Genomic DNA, 18,221 nt, shown 5'->3' with positions numbered 1-18,221 from the left:
TTCAGCCATTAAACGCGCAAAAATGTCGGTACACCAGATAAATAAGCGCAACATATTATCAGTTGTATTATATGCTTACAATACATATAGAAATGTGTTAATCGTGAACTAATAGTATGGGATGGTGTTTTTCAACGCCTTGATTTAAACGATTGCATGTCTTGGTGGGTTTGCGTAGCTTATTGTCAATATCTTTACACCTCTTTTTAAGACTTATTGACTGAAACGGGCTTTCACGAAAAAAGTTAGGGCTATGCTACAGGATACACCCTCCACAAGTTAAGGAAGTAAAAATAAAGGTATATATTTCTGTTTTATTTAAACCTTTTAAGTTCGTATGCATAGCCCCATTTGGCTGTAATATTTAATCTCCTTAAAGAAAAACAACATATGCATTTTACTTTTTTTGTATCCAGTATTTAAACCTTTCATGTTACTATATAAATTTATTTTACACAATGTTGAAAAATTAATAAGAAAGCTACATATTTTGGCAGCTGCTGCTTTAATTTTCAATGAAATGAAAAAAACTCTCCAAGAGAAAACCTCAGTGAAGAAGAAACAGTTTGCACTATCTAAAAAGGAGAAACCCTCATTTATAAAGGTTTGCTGCAGATGACTGAAAATAAATTAATACTTCCTATGTGTATAATACATATTTATCTATTTGACTTATGCCTTTATTCCAGCAACTTGCAACATCTGAGGTACAATTTGTTACATTACTTTTGTTTTTTGCAGCACAGGCAGGTGAAGTGACTTCCTCAGGGTCACACAGTGGTGTCAGTACCAGGATTTGAACTGACAAGCTCCGGGTTTGCTGAAATATTACTGAAGAAAGAAAAAAAAACGAAAACAGACAAATGGGGCTATGCATACAAATGTCCATCCATCCATTATCCAACCCGCTATATCCTAAATACAGCAGCCAATCCCTGCCAACACAGGGCACAAGGCAGGAAACAAACCCCGGGCAAGGTGCCAGCCCACCGCAGGGTGCACACACCCACACACACCACGGACAATTTAGAATCGCCAATGCTCCTAACCTGCATGTCTTTGGACTGTGGGAGGAAACCGGAGTACCCGGAGGAAACCCAGACAGACACGGGGAGAACATTCAAACTCCACGCAGAGAAGCGAACCCGGGTCTCCTAACTGGTACCTTTCACTGCGCCACCATACCGCCCGCATACAAACGTAAAAGGTTTAAATAAAACAGAAATATATACCTTTATTTTTACTTCCTTAACTTCTGGAGGGTGTATCCTGTAGCAAAGCCCTAACTTTTTTCATGAAAGCCCCTTTCAGTCAATAAGCCTTAAAAACAGGTGTAAAGCTAAACTTGCAGCACCGCTATTCAATTACACTTGCCTAACGCCTCTCCTAAGGGGAGATACTGTGGGATCTGGGCATCCGTCAAAGCACCAATCACAGGCCCGATTAGAAAGCGGGAAGCTGTGATTTGTCGTTTCCCTCCCATGTAACAATCACAGCCCGTGTTACAACGCACTATGTATGTATGTGTATATGTATATATGTGTATGTGTGTGTGTATGTATGTGTGTATATGTATATGTATATATATGTTTACATAACCTCTTTAACACACTACTTCTCTGCTGCGAAGCGCGGGTATTTTGCTAGTCTATACTAATAAAAGGCAAAGCCCTCACTCACTCATCACTAATTCTCCAACTTCCCGTGTAGGTGGAAGGCTGAAATTTGGCAGGCTCGTTCCTTACAGCTTACTTACAAAAGTTAGGCAGGTTTCATTTCGAAATTGTACACGTAATGGTCATAACTGGAACCTCTTTTTTGTCCATATTCTGTAATGGAGTGCAGCTCGTTGGCCGTGGGAGGCGGAGTCGCGTATCGCGTCATCACGCCTCCTACGTAATCACGAGAACTGAAAACAAGGAACAGCCACAAAGAGCGCTGAAGAAAACATTCATTACACAATTGAGAAGGCAGCGAAACAATAAGAAGCGAGCGAGTGACGCATATGTAAACCGTAAGTTTAAATTAAGTTTATAGAAATGCTCCCCCTGCCGTTTGCAATACCATATTCGCGAAATACAAGTTTAATGAGAAGACACGAGGTATAAACGAGACTTTGGCTCACTTTGAAACAGAGTTAAAATTGCTGTAGCGAGAAACTTTTAAGTGCCGGGTCTTAGCTAACATTAAATAAAGCCGTGAACATCGCAACATCACACAAGAAAGCGGCTCACGTGAAATGACTGAACACAGCACGAGTGATCACTTCGATGAATCAAACCTGTTCAAAAAACACATTACACAATTGATAAGGTACGAAAAGATTATGAAGCGACTGACACATACAGGCATAAATTAAGTTCAAAGACCTACAAAAGATTGCCATTTTTCTCCTGTACAACTATACGTTGCATTCTCAACAGTAAGCTTCCACGGCTTGGTCATATTCCAATCGGAGTGCTCAACTGACAACGTGGTATACAAAGACAACTATAACAATCGTAATAAACGAACAATGAAACAACGGAGAACCCGTGCATTAAATAAAAAGGCTGCTTCCTTGGCAAAGCAAGGAAAAAGGATGGCCTTATATGGCGTTCGTTTATAAAAACAATCGTAATAGACGAACAATAAACCACTACAGAACTGCGAAGCAAGCAAAAAGGATGGACTTATATGGCGTTTATAGAACAGCGGAGAGGCTGTGTAAAGACAGCTTCACAAAAAAACAGATCCTTAACAAATTGTTATTGGTATATTTTCCCTCAGTTTAAAAAGGTTTTCTTTTCTTCTTAATAAAAATTTAAAAGCAGTACTTTGCCGCTGAAAAGCGCGGGGATTTTGAAATATATGGAGATATGTATATATATATATATATATATATATATATATATATGTGAATGTATGTATGTATATATGTATGTCTATATATATATATATATATATATATATATATATATATATATATATATATATATATATACAGTAATCCCTCCTCCATCGCGGGGGTTGCGTTCCAGAGCCATCTGCGAAGTAGAAACCATATGTTTATATGGTTATTTTTATATTGTCATGCTTGGGTCACAGATTTGCGCAGAAACACAGGAGGTTGTAGAGAGACAGGAACGTTATTCAAACACTGCAAACAAACATTTGTCTCTTTTTCAAAAGTTTAAACTGTGCTCCATGACAAGACAGAGATGACAGTTCCATCTCACAATTAAAAGAATGCAAACATATCTTCCTCTTCAAAGGAGTGCTTGTCAGGATCACAGAATGTCACATAGATAGAACAAACAAATCAATAGGGCTGTTTGGCTTTTAAGTATGCGAAGCACCGTGGCACAAAGCTGTTGAAGGCGGCAGCTCACACCCCCTCCGTCAGGAGCAGGGAGAGAGAGAGAGAGACAGAGTTTGTTTTTCAGTCAAAAATCAATACGTGCCCTTCGAGCTTGTAAGTATGCGAAGCACCGTGCAGCATGTCGTCTCAGGAAGCAGCTGCACAAAAGATAGCAACGTGAAGATAATCTTTCAGCATTTTTAGACGAGCGTCCGTATCGTCTAGGTGTGCGAACAGCCCCCCTGCTCACACCCCCTACGTCAGGATCGCAGATAGTCAGCGCAAGAGAGAGAGAAAAGTAAGTTGGGTAGCTTCTCAGCCATCTGCCAATAGCGTCCCTTGTATGAAATCAACTGGGCAAACCAACTGAGGAAGCATGTACCAGAAATTAAAAGACCCATTGTCCGCAGAAATCCGCGAACCAGCAAAAAATCCGCGATATATATTTAAATATGCTTACATATAAAATCCGCGATGGAGTGAAGCCGTGAAAGGCGAAGCGCGATATAGCGAGGGATCACTGTATATGTAGATATGTATATATATATGTGTATATATATGTGTAGATATGTAAATATATATATGTATATATATATGTGTCTGTGTGTGTGTGTGTGTGTGTGTGTGTGTGTATATATATATATATGTATGTATGTGTGTATGAGTCGCGTATCGCGTCATCACGCCTCCTACGTAATCACGTGAACTGAAAACAAGGAACAGCCACAAAGAGCGCTGAAGAAAACATTCATTACACAATTGAGAAGGCAGCGAAACAATAAGAAGCGAGCGAGTGACGCATATGTAAACCGTAACTTTAAATTAAGTTTATAGAAACGATCCCCCTGCCGTTTGCAATACCATATTCGCGAGATACAAGTTTAATGAGAAGACACGAGGTATAAACGAGAGTTTGGATCACTTTGAAACAGAGTTAAAATTGCTGTAGCGAGAAACTTTTAAGTGCCGGGTCTTAGCTAACATTAAATAAAGCCGTGGACATCGCAACATCACACGAGAGCGGCTCACGTGAAATGACTGAATACAGCACGAGTGATCACTTCGATGAATCAAACCTGTTCAAAAAATACATTACACAATTGATAAGGTACGAAAAGAATATGAAGCGACTGACGCATACAGGCAAAAATTAAGTTCATAGACCTATAAAACATTGCCATTTTTCTCCTGTACAACTATACGTTGCATTCTCAACAGTAAGCTTCCACGGCTTGGTCATATTCCAACCGGAGTGCTCAACTGACAACATGGTATACAAAGACAACTATAACAATCGTAATAATCGAACAATGAAACAACGGAGTACCCGTGCATTAAATAAAAAGGCTGCTTCCTTGGCAAAGCAAGGAAAAAGGATGGCCTTATATGGCGTTCGTTTATAAAAACAATCGTAATAGACGAACAATTAACCACTACAGAACCGCGAAGCAAGCAGAAAGGACCAATTGTTATTGGTATATTTTCCCTCAGTTTAAAGAGGTTTTCTTTTCTTCTTAATAGAAATTTATAAGCAGTACTTCACCGCTGCAAAGCGCGGGGATTTTGAAATATATATATATATATGGAGATATATATATGTGTGTGTGTGTGTGAATGTATGTATGTATATTTGTATGTCTATATATATATTTATATATGTAGATATGTATATATATGTGTATATATATATGTAGATATGTATAAATAAGTGTGTGTATATATATATATATTTATGTGGATATGTATATATATATGTAGATATGTATATATATGTGTGTATACAGTGGTGTGAAAAACTATTTGCCCCCTTCCTGATTTCTTATTCTTTTGCATGTTTGTCACACAAAATGTTTCTGATCATCAAACACATTTAACCATTAGTCAAATATAACACAAGTAAACACAAAATGCAGTTTTTAAATGATGGTTTTTATTATTTAGGGAGAAAAAAAATCCAAACCTACATGGCCCTGTATGAAAAAGTAATTGCCCCCTTGTTAAAAAATAACCTAACTGTGGTGTATCACACCTGAGTTCAATTTCCGTAGCCACCCCCAGGCCTGATTACTGCCACACCTGTTTCAATCAAGAAATCTCTTAAATAGGAGCTGCCTGACACAGAGAAGTAGACCAAAAGCACCTCAAAAGCTAGACATCATGCCAAGATCCAAAGAAATTCAGGAACAAATGAGAACAGAAGTAATTGAGATCTATCAGTCTGGTAAAGGTTATAAAGCCATTTCTAAAGCTTTGGGACTCCAGCGAACCACAGTGAGAGCCATTATCCACAAATGGCAAAAACATGGAACAGTGGTGAACCTTCCCAGGAGTGGCCGGCCGACCAAAATTACCCCAAGAGCGCAGAGACGACTCATCCGAGAGGTCACAAAAGACCCCAGGACAACGTCTAAAGAACTGCAGGCCTCACTTGCCTCAATTAAGGTCAGTGTTCACGACTCCACCATAAGAAAGAGACTGGGCAAAAACGGCCTGCATGGCAGATGTCCAAGACGCAAACCACTGTTAAGCAAAAAGAACATTAGGGCTCGTCTCAATTTTGCTAAGAAACATCTCAATGATTGCCAAGACTTTTGGGAAAATACCTTGTGGACTGATGAGACAAAAGTTGAACTTTTTGGAAGGCAAATGTCCCGTTACATCTGGCGTAAAAGGAACACAGCATTTCAGAAAAAGAACATCATACCAACAGTAAAATATGGTGGTGGTAGTGTGATGGTCTGGGGTTGTTTTGCTGCTTCAGGACCTGGAAGGCTTGCTGTGATAGATGGAACCATGAATTCTACTGTCTACCAAAAAATCCTGAAGGAGAATGTCCGGCCATCTGTTCGTCAACTCAAGCTGAAGCAATCTTGGGTGCTGCAACAGGACAATGACCCAAAACACACCAGCAAATCCACCTCTGAATGGCTGAAGAAAAACAAAATGAAGACTTTGGAGTGGCCTAGTCAAAGTCCTGACCTGAATCCAATTGAGATGCTATGGCATGACCTTAAAAAGGTGGTTCATGCTAGAAAACCCTCAAATAAAGCTGATTTACAACAATTTTGCAAAGATGAGTGGGCCAAAATTCCTCCAGAGCGCTGTAAAAGACTCATTGCAAGTTATCGCAAACGCTTGATTGCAGTTATTGCTGCTAAGGGTGGCCCAACCAGTTATTAGGTTCAGGGGGCAATTACTTTTTCACACAGGGCCATGTAGGTTTGGATTTTTTTTTCTCCCTAAATAATAAAAACCACCATTTACAAACTGCATTTTGTGTTTACTTGTGTTATATTTGACTAATGGTTAAATGTGTTTGATGATCAGAAACATTTTGTGTGACAAACATGCAAAAGAATAAGAAATCAGGAAGGGGGCAAATAGTTTTTCACACCACTGTATATATATATGTAGATATGTGTATATATATGTGTAGATATGTAAATATATATATATGTATGTGTGTATATACATATATGTGTGTGTGTGTGTACATATATATGTATGTGTATGTATGTATGTGTATATGTATATATGTATATGTGTATGTGTGTATATGTATGTGTATATATATATTGATATGTGAATATATATTTGTATATATATGTGTATGTGTATCTGTGTATATATGTGTATATGTAGATATATATATATATGTATATATGTATATATATGTTTATGTGTGTCTGTGTATGTGTGTATATATATATATATATATATATATATATATATATATATATATATATATATATATATATGACAGCAAAACTCATAACAATGACAACACAATTACATTGACAATCATGTTATGTTATTTTTAAAATGTTTCCTTTTCTTTTTCATAACCTCTTTAACACTCTACTTCTCCGCTGCAAAGCGCAGGTATTTTGCTAGTAATATAACTAAAACTGCAATACTTTTTTGTGGGATTGTTTAGGTGCAAGAAACCAAATGTTTCAAAAAGGGGGACACCTTGTCCCAAACATTGTAACTTTGCAATACTATGGGATTTGCAGTCTAAACTTGGTACAGTGATAGCTGACAGATTAGGGCACAAAATAAAGCTGATTCCAGGGTTATGCACTGTTACGTATTGTAAAATAGGTTTTTCCAGAGAAATTCCTAATGCCTATTTTTTTGTGTTTTATGTAGATGATATTGATGTAAAACAAAAGGTTTAAATTCCTATAAATACTTTCTTTTAAAACAAGGGGGCTTCGCCCCCTGCTTGCTTCGCTCGCCTACCCCCGGCATTTTGAACCTGTGCCCGCCGGGCAGCTGTAGTTTCAGACGCGTGTTGTAGGAGCTTGCGTTGTTTTGAACCCGTGCTTGCCCTGCTTCTGCAGTTTGAGACGCGCGTTGTAGACGTATATCCGTCAGTCGAGCTCGTTCGGTTTGAACCCGTGCCTGCTTTGCCTCCGCAGTTTCAGACGGTGGGTCGCGTTCGGCGTTTTGTACGATCCCAAGCAGCACATTATTCCTAACTTCACTCCGCAGTAGTGCCACGCACAATATGGCGGCAACGCCTGCGCCTTCCGTATTATGTCGGGTTTTACCATGCTGTGTAGGCGCCTTTGCCTTTCGTACTTTCCTGCGCCTTCCGACGCACGATGTAGGCGCCTGCACCTTTCGGGTCTGCCTCCGCTGTGTGCTGTGGACGTTTAACTGTTGTTTTTTCTGCCTTTATATTCTGTATCTCGCTGTGCATGTGTTTCGTGCCTAGGTTTTTTTTGAAGCTGTTGCATTCCAGTTTCCATCATCTGTAACCTGCTCTCCATGTGTTTGGCCCCGTTCTTTAACCTCTTTATGACGTTTTACTTTGTTTCCTACTCTGTCTTTTATTTTTGACCTCGCTTTATCCTGCTTGCGGCATGTCAGACGGTTCGTAGTCTCTCCCGTTTCGCTCTGGGGCGGGGGGGCTTTGTGTGGCGCCTGCGCACTATGTCTCCTGCGTCCACGGGCAGGTCCCTGCGTCCATATCCGGTTTACCATTCTCGGTTAGTAATATGGATTTTGAAGTGTTTTACTTACTACTCTTCTGTCATATGAAGCTGCTTTATTACATAAACAGAATAATAGCTGTTCATTTTTGGTTATGTAATTTAGTCACAATAATACTAAAAATCCATTGGGAAAAAGGAGTTAAATAACTTAATGTAAGGGAGTTAACAGTAGGTTATATTATAATTCTAGAAACTTTTATTCAAAATGCAGATTGACTATGGGGGAAAAACCTCTGCCTCAGTCTCTCACTGACTTTAGGCAGTGGTAGTGTTTATACCTGACTGCAGCACAGAAAATAAGCCAATGTTGGGATGGCTGGTATCATGGGTAGTTTTCTTTGCCTGGTCCAACATGTCTTGGTTTAGATGTCCTGGAAGTTAAAGAGTACACATCTAGTGACACATTCAGCTGACTGCACCACTCTCTGCAGAGCCTTGTGGTCCCGCTGCATGTTTTTTCCATACCAGGCAGTAATACGTCCTGTCAGGATACTTTCAATGGTGGATGTGTAGAAGTTCTTTATTATCTGGGAGGGCAGCCTGAAGTACCTGAGGCATCTGAGGTGGTAAAGACATCGCTGTTTTTTCCATACCAGGCAGTAATACTTCCTGTCAGGATACTTTCAATGGTGGATGTGTAGAAGTTCTTTATTATTTGGGAGGGCAGCCTGAAGTACCTGAGGCATCTGTGGTGGTAAAGACATTGCTGTGCTTTCTTCACCAAGGTGTCTATTTGCTTGGACTAGATCATGTCCTCTGTGAGCACCAAGTTATCTAAAACTGTCTAACCTCTTCACCCAAGTGTTATTAATAATGAGGGTGTGGTAGTGCCTCTGTTGTTTTCTCCCAAAGTCTACAATCAGCTCCTTTGTCTTGCTGACATTCAGGAGCAGACTCTTGTCCAGACACCAGTGTGATAGACTCTCCACTTCATCCAAGTAAGCCAGGTCATTGTTGTTAGATATCAGGCCTACCACAGCTGTGTTATCAGCAAACATGACAATGATGTTAGTGTTATGTGCAGCCATGCAGTCGTATGCGGCTGCTGATCCTAATGTGATGTGGGAGACATTCCGTGACAAGACCCTGAAGGTTCCTGAGGGTTGTGTTGGTGTTACCAGTGTTCCCAGAAGGAGGTGTTTCATCTCGCAGGGCAACCTGGATATCATCGAGAAGAGTCTCCGTGCATGGCTTGATGGCAGCTCCAGTCTATACCGGGAACTGAGAAAAACGGCTAGGGGACCACTGTTCTAGAGGCTGTTCCTCCAATTAGCTGTGAACCACCCAGTATCACTGAGATTGTATAAGTGGAGAACCAGTTGAGGGTAGGGAAGGCTGCAGGGATCTGTGGTATCTGGGTGACCTCCTCCAGGCTGGTGGTAAGGCTGTGGGGGGTTGCCAACCAGGATTCTGAGCTGTTTCGTCATGTGGTGGGTGCAACAACGCGCTGTACCGGTGCATGCTTCCCAACCTGACCTGACCTGAGATTTCATGAAAGTGAGCAACTGCTGATGTTTCTCCCTGATACATGGCTTCACCTCCCTATTTAGTCGTCCCAAATAACAGGGGTATTAATGTACTAAACTAGAAGGGTCCGCGACCCCATGTGTATTTATAGCCTCTTGATTTAATTGGTAATTTTTTTTTTTTTTTTAACGTCTGCGAAAAAGCTTGACCAGCTTTTGTGTATACCCAGTTGATGTGCGCTTCATGAAAACAGGTGTTTTTGCCATTTTTTACAACAGTCTGTTGTTGTTGAGCATTCAGCAGTGTTTGTAAGATGACAAGAAACTGAGCTGGGCCTCACAAGGAGCAATTGCTGAATGGAATATCACTCTGTTGTGGAATCTCTCAGTCAGTACACTTTTACTGGAGATTTGTGTTTCTAGACTCATGATTAGTGTTGGCAACCTTTCAATGGGCTAAGATACAAAGATGGCTTGTTCCTGACACAATGATACATTACATGGTGGCTTTTTTCCTTACTGTCTGTACAAAATAACATTTGGATGTCACAAGCATAAATTAAATTCAGGAAGAGCTCTGTTTTCCTTCTTTGAGCACTGTTTTTGTCTGCTTTATGCTTGGCATCTTCTCACACATATGAATATTGGGTATTTCTGAAGAAAGGATGAATCTCATAAAAGTAGGGACAGAAGTGTTTTGTCATACCTTCCTTCTGAGGTAACAATATTACTTGCAATAGTCATTTTTAATCAGCAAAATCTTTAATCCTCAGCAAACCCTAAGCATTCCAGCAGAAGTTATATCAAGTTTTGTTAATATTTAAAACATTGCTAAAAATTAGAAAACCTGCAAAGCCATCATTGAACCATATAAGAATGACAAATATGTGAAAAACCTGATATTTATTTGTGAAAATCGAATTTGCATACTTTAAGTTTGTCATTTTTCAAATCAAATTTATTTCTTCATAGTTATCATATATATTAATTTAGAACACAATTTAATGTAGCAAAGTGAAGGATTTTTTTTTATAAATTTAAAATGTTTTCTCTTACAGTTTAAAATGGGGGTGAAGGGGCAACAGTAAAGTGAAACACAAAGCCAGTCGTTTTTTTAATGACTTTTTGTTTTGATAAAGATATCTATATACTGTACTGTTTTACAATATGTGTGTGCTTCCTCAAGACATGGGTTACTACTTGGTAACATTCTTGTCCTAAAAAACTGACATATTTGGTAACTTTTAAGGCTTTGTTTTCACATTTGGACGAGTGCTACTTCAACCCTGTTTTGAACTGAAACAATGATTTTTAAATGTGTATGAAATGCTTCATTTTAGACACAATTTCATGTGGAAAATCAGTCTATACCTTAATTATGAAGAAATAATTTGATTTGAAAAATACTGAACTTATCCTTTAATGAGGAAAGTATGCTGTAGCAAACTTGCAAAACCCAAATATCAAAACCTAAAGTCTGGAGTCCGTATGGCAGTCAGTGTATCTGCTCCATTACTGTGATAACACCATGTCATATCATGAACATTTTTTGGGATCTTAAACAGTTTTTTTTTTATTTACTGATAGTGTGTATGAGGTCTTATCAAGGCTTAATTGTAAATTTCAGCTTTGGGATTTGACTGGGACCCCGCATGTATTTTCATTTCCACTCTGCATGTTTTCACAGCCGGTTAAAAATTCTTTTCATGCTTTTTCCTGTATTGTACTTATTTGTTTTGCTCACTTTTCTATTTTTAGTACCCAATGCAGTCTTCCTTATCTACAAGATGGCAATACTGGGTAATGGTTGTTTATCCATGTGCAACAAATGGTCTTCAAGGAACAGAATGGTGAAATTCAGGCTAGCATTGCTGTCTTGAAGTTAAACTTCTTAGGTTTAATTCCCACATCCAGTCATCATCAATGTGAAGTTTGCACATACTTTCTGTGTCTTGCATGGGTTTCCTTCCTTCCATATACCTAAAGATGTAGATGTCAGATTTACAGGTAATTCTAAAATTTTAAAGGTTTGACACTTTCACTGATTCATGCAAGGATAGGCTTAAACCCCCATAACATTCTATGTATCTATTCAAAAGGATAATGTCATTGGAGGTGCCCTTTCCCACACTTCACAGTGATTGCCAGTGATACTACATAATATATTATAATTTCCCCCAGCTAGGTTTAAAGGTGTTCTAAGACTATATGACCAACAATGGCTCTGCCAGAGTGTCTTGAAGACCAAAATATGTCCTGCGTGACATTAAACTCCTTGAGGCTCTGTTCTGCACCTTGGCCCCTTTTACAAAAGCTACAAGATATCTTAATGGACTAGTAATTTAAGTAGTATTAATAGTTTAGTGGCACAATCCTTGCAATTCTTAGCATATACTCTGTTAAATTGATGAAGGCTCACCTACGGAGAGATAAAGAATTCAGTGTAAAGAAGCGGTGAGGTGAAAGGTAAGCAGACGCTGTTAGTCCAGTGTATCTGTGACCCAAGTTTTCTTATTTTAATATTATATTCTTGTATACTTCTCATTTGTAAAGATTTACTTTTTATGTTAATGAAACTGTTAAGCTGTACTTTGTTTTACTGTTTTCAGGGGCTGCTTGGATGTGGTGCTCCCAAAAGTCCACAGCATCGCTTATTTTTTGGTAGTTCCTTCTTAAAAGAACATCTCTGTGAAGATTTGTTTGTAATGAGGGAATTTTTTTAATGTTGGAACATCATTGGTGCTATTGCACATATGAGTACACAAGAAATTTCACAAATGAGAAGTCTATCTGGCTTAACCAATATCTCATTAAGGTACTTTTTAAAGGATGTCCCAATATCCTATAGGTACTTCCTAAATGTAGTTAAGGTTTCTGGTTCAATTACATGACTCAGTACTTTCATACATATAACCCCAGCTCTTTTTGCATAAAGTACTTTCTGGCTTCAGGTTTAAATGCAGTTCTCCTTAATTTCAACTAGTATTCCCAAGTATACAATTTGCTATTTAGTGAAAGAATTTTGCTAGATCTACTTTATCAATGCCTTTGAGAATCTGGATTAGGTCCACACGTAGCCTCCTCTGTTTAAAACTTAACAGGTTCCACTTTAAAATTGTTTTGGTTTATTTTACCTTATCTTCTAATCACAAAAATATATTATGAATTTTTTTGTCAATTTGGGTAAAGTCACCAACTAAATCCATAATAACAAAGCTGAAAAAATCACTGATCTTTAACAATACTTAATCTATCCATCCATCCATTTTCCAACCCGCTGAATCCGAACACAGGGTCACGGGGGTCTGCTGGAGCCAATCCCAGCCAACACAGGGCACAAGGCAGGAACCAATCCCGGGCAGAGTGCCAACCCACCGCAGACAATACTTAATGCACTCTTTATTGAATTCTCTTTAGAGAAGACGTCATTTGGATAAAGTGCACACAAAAGTATTCTTTAGTAGCTGTTTATATAAACTCCGTTGTTGCAATCTCTTTCCTCTTTTTCTTCATTTGCAAGCCTTTAACTCATCCTTTTTTATGGATGCTTCCATTTAATTATTGCATTGATGCATCCTTGCCTTTAAAGAGACCTTTGCTGTGTAATGACACTGTAAGCTACTTTGACAGTCTCTGGGAGTTTGTTTTTTTAATATTTAAGTCACAACAAAGCAAAAAAGTTAAATAGTGATGATTTTAAATGTATTGTGATTAATCATCTGGATTTGCTGTTATTGTTTTCTTTTTTTATTTTATATGTATGTATATGCATTAAAGTAAACCGTTTTTGCAGAAAAACATGGAAATTGCCACTGTTGACTCTTTCCTTATCTATGGATGCTTGCACTTTGACTGTTTCAGTCTTTGCTTTGAACATAAAAGGCTTGTCATAATTAAATACTGATGTATGATTTTGTGCTGGTCAAAAATTTGAATACCTGCAATTCACTGTTGAGTATTTAGAATGAGATTAGGGTAATGCACATTGTAATATATAAAGGTAGAAGACATCTCTTATTGAATTTTATGTCTAGCATTTAGTTCAAGATACAGTAATTCCATTTTGATTAGCTGTAATTTGTAAATATTTAACAACAGAATTACCAAAGGTTATGAAAAAACTCGTAAACCCGGCCCATCTTAAATCCCTTCACACCTCTCCGTCAGCGTCTTTTGTGTTGTAAATGTGTCGATCAATACAAGCAGCAAGCAGCCTGCTATTCCATCCCCCCGCCCACCACTGCAGTTCAATTCACAAAGAACGTTCTCAGTGCTCAGTGTTTATCTTGGAGTGAAGTGCTGGAGTTGTAGGGAGTAAATAATATATCGTCATTTGGAATACATACATTTCATGTGTTTTCCGTGTCTACAACAATCTATGTAAACAATTCGTTAAAACAGAAACGTTTTCATGTTTTAGTAATAATTGACAAAATGTAGACATGAAGTGTAAGTCCAAATATCAAATATACATTTTCACAAAAGGTGCAAGTATAACAAAACAAGTGTGCTTTTTATTCAAGAATATAACTGCAGAAAAAGAACTTACGTTAGGGTGCGACATAGACACACACCTAATACGACCGCTTGGGTGGTGTAGTGGTAGTGACTGAGAGAATAAAGCAGAATTAAAAAAAAATAAGTATAAGTACCATAAATTTGCACTGGCTGTTACAGACTCAAATCAAATGTGTGTTTTTATTCTATAATAGTAAGAATAAAGGCAGCTCACTACTCAAAACGGAGGCATCCAGGATCAAACTGCAAACATCTTGATTACGAGTCAGCAGTTCTTACCGCTTCACCACTAAAGCGGTCTTATTAAGGGTGTGTCAATGTCGCACCCTAACGCAAGTTCTTTTTCTGCAGTTACATTCTTGAATGTATTGTGACTGGTTAAAATTTCATTCTAGATTTCTAAAATGGTACTTTGACATCTTTGATTCAGACATGATAAAGTTATCTGTAAGTTTCATTTTGACTATTCAAAATGGAATTATACATCTCTCAATTTAAAGTATCATTGAAGCCAGTAAGAAAAAATCTGTTAGTCTCACCTAGTCAAAATGAAAATATAGATATCTTCAGTTCAAACTCAAACTGGTCAAAATGTAATTACTATTATATCTAATTATAATTTTGACTTGTGAATTTAACCATAGAAATTAAAAAAAAAAGAATTAGAATAAGATATCAAATGTTATAACAGCTTGCTATAAACATTCTCATGTGCCAAACCAGAATTTCCTATTTGAGTTCATTTGCTTTAAATACTTGGTCATGTTATTGATTTTTTTATTTTCATTCTTTTTACACCATTCTCTGATTGTTTGTTTCCAAGAACTGTCATCCTAGAATATTTCATAAATATTTGGAAAGAAGTGCTTCAGCAAAGAATGAGCATTATTACTCACAAATGCTTTGCATTTATTGGTATATATTTGTGAACCTAAAGTATGCTACATAAATGCATTACAAGCCATTTCATAACCACCAGAAACCTAACTGTGGGAAAGGAGCTTTTGAGCCTCTACACCTTTGACAGTGCTGTATATGTACTCATTTGTTCCAAAATGAAGTACATCTCCTCGGACCAGAATTTTTTCTGCATTGTTTAGAAGATCTTTGTTTTTGTCCTTTGAATCACTTTACTATCTGAGGATGATTTTTACATGTAATAAGGCATTTTGTACACTTCAATCTTACTATAGTGTCCCTCCCTATAAAGGGATGATGATTGTTTAAATATGTTGGTGACTACATCTACAGTATGTAAAAGTGTCATCATTCAGTATAATATGTATTACTCTTTTTCCTCAAGTTTATCTTCATTTTGTCACTTATTTATATAAAGTACCTTTAAGAGTCAACTATGCAGTTTGCAAAAGAATAACATTCTAGAGCAAGATGGGAAAAAGTAATGTACTGCATGTATATCGGAGGAGGAGACCAAAAGATTTGGAACAAGAGTGACACCATGTGGATTGCCTTCACAAAGCTGCCCCTTATTATTTGTCATTCCCTGCTCTTGACTGTGCATGTAGAGTAACCCCTAAGAATAATCTAGCATAGAACTGCCTGGGCTTTTAGATACACTCTCTTTCTCCCTATCCCTGGCATTCACTCTCTTTGTAGTTAAGCCCAATTACAACAACCTGCACCTCTACCAGCCCCCACTACGCATCATAGCAAAATGTGGCATTTGGCAGCCTAAAGACAGGGGGGCCATAGAAGACTTGGTGTGCCCAGAATGAACAGACCTACAACAGTGAACTCACTCTCTCAAGGCTCTAAAAGTTTAATTTCTCTTCCACAGATATAGAGTGAAAGGAGCTAACTCCAAGATATATTAGCACCATTGTGCCACATGTATTTTGTTTCAAATTTTCTCAGGTTCACCTGGAAGAAAATATGCTTGTGGTCAGCTGAAGGTGACTAGATGTTCTATTGTTTGAGTGACCAATAGATGCTAAGACTTTCAGTGCAACTCTTATTTGCACTTTTTCTTTTTTTTTTGCACAATTGCATATTAACTTGAAAAATTACTATACTTTAATTCATATATTAAATGTAATTATGAAAGCTGAATTTTCAGTGTTGTGGTCTCTACCTAACCTTGCTGCACACTAAAGCATATTTAAAACGTTTGCATTGATTGGCAGTGGAAAACCTTCTTACTAACAGAAGCTTCCGGTTGAGTGACACATTATGTAAAGTTACACAAAATCTCTGGGTGCATTATCCCTCTCAGGATAAATTCAGTCATTGACTTTATGATAGAACAAGTTTTACTTTGCACTACAAGCACATGACATACGGAAAGAATTGCTCTCTTATTAGCTGCAGTACTTCAATAAGACACATTTCATGGATTTTTAGAAATGCACAATGGTTTCCAAAGCACTTTTGATAGTGTGCACTGTGCCTAGTGCTCATGCACAGCAGCACCCCTTCAGTGTTCTTGAAAATGTAGTAAGCATGGGGTGCTGTATTGTACCTAGTGTAAAATTGCAGCTGTGTCATTTTGCATCCATTTAACTTGAATTGGGGTTACCACCCTTCATGCTTTTCTGTTGATAGATACTGTTTGTTACTGAAATCTTTGCATGGTGCATAATGATTTTGGGCAATTGAAGTGTGTCTGCATGAGTAGGCATAAATGGGATTAATGCTGGCAAACTCACAAAAGGTGCTATATTGCTTTTTTTTAGGTCCAGGGTCTTCATCTGCTGTGACATTTCATGTCTTCCTGGCAGGGAGCTTATCACCAGCTGAACTGGGAGGAGATGTGGCCGTGTCATACACTACAGCAACAGGCATGTTCTTTTTGACAGCTTTTGTCAGGTGATAGATAAATTACTTGTGATGGGCAAAGTCCTCTTTGGTTCTTAAAAACAACTTCACTACTTAAACTGTAGTTTGTGAACACCAGAGGGCAAGAAGCTCACTTCCTTCCCACTGTCCTCTATTATATACTCTTGTAGAATTAATCTGACTCAGAACTAAACATTTTGTGAAATATAAAGTCTTGGGTGCTTTCATGCCTTTATAATTTTACAATTCTTAATTAGTTTCATATAAACCATAACAGAAATGATATCCTTACATTTTTGTTAGTAAACTTTTTTTTCCTTATATTTTCCTGTATGTTTACATTCTTGTGGCTGTTTTTTAATTACCATATATATACACATATAAGTTGGGTCTTGAAACCCAAAAAATCAATCATAAAATCAGACCCCGACTTATACACCCATTCAAAACTTTTTTTCATCTTCTTGCCTCCTCCAATCTTGCATCAGTTTCTCAGACGCATTGAATTTTGTTGCAGCAGTGCAGTTACCAATTTAAAACCGGCTTCATAGTTTCTTCTGATCAAACGTTCCATCGTAGATAAGGGATGCTCTTACAATAAAGGTGTATGAGGGTGTGAGATACAAAAAACACAAATCAGTGCAAACGTTGCTTCGGAATAGTTTGGGTATTACCGTCTGGTCACATAGGCACAATACGTAGAAAAAAAAAAAGGCAGTGTGCTGCTTTGTTACTCTCTCAGGTGGGTGTTAGCATATCATAATCTCTTTGACCAATAGCATGAGATTTGCGCATTCGACTTATACGATTGACATTATAAAAAACTTGAAATTATGGGGTAAAATCAACTCCTGACTTATCTGCAGGAGAACTTATGCGCAAGTATATGGTAAATAATTGAAATGCCTATTATCAACTAATTATACCATTAATAATAAAATTTAGTTTAAACTAGAAATGTCATTTGATCTCAAAGGAAATGTTTCTGCATATAAGTTGCCTTGCTCCAGACTAGCCTGTGTTAGTTTCTGCAACCCAAATAAAGCATCATGATTATCTAGAATTAAAATAGTTAGTTAAAGATATGTAGGGTATGTC

The 18,221-nt window shown here is 37.7% G+C and overlaps 1 protein-coding gene across 3 annotated transcripts in view; it reads left to right on the top strand.

Moving 5' to 3' along the window:
* Nucleotides 1–18,221, top strand: part of bbs9 (Bardet-Biedl syndrome 9) — a 425,985-nt gene that overhangs the window by 322,396 nt on the left and 85,368 nt on the right. For all 3 annotated transcript variants that reach the window (XM_051935893.1, XM_051935892.1, XM_051935891.1), the window contains exon 14: nucleotides 17,021–17,125. In XM_051935893.1, coding sequence (XP_051791853.1) covers nucleotides 17,021–17,125 — 105 coding nt within the window. The remainder of the gene's footprint in view (nucleotides 1–17,020; nucleotides 17,126–18,221) is intronic.

Source organism: Erpetoichthys calabaricus, chromosome 13, assembly GCF_900747795.2.
Source record: "Erpetoichthys calabaricus chromosome 13, fErpCal1.3, whole genome shotgun sequence".
NCBI classification, from domain to species: domain Eukaryota; kingdom Metazoa; phylum Chordata; class Cladistia; order Polypteriformes; family Polypteridae; genus Erpetoichthys; species Erpetoichthys calabaricus.
Note: the sequence above shows the minus strand (reverse complement) of the source record. Positions and strands in the feature narration are given on the sequence as shown.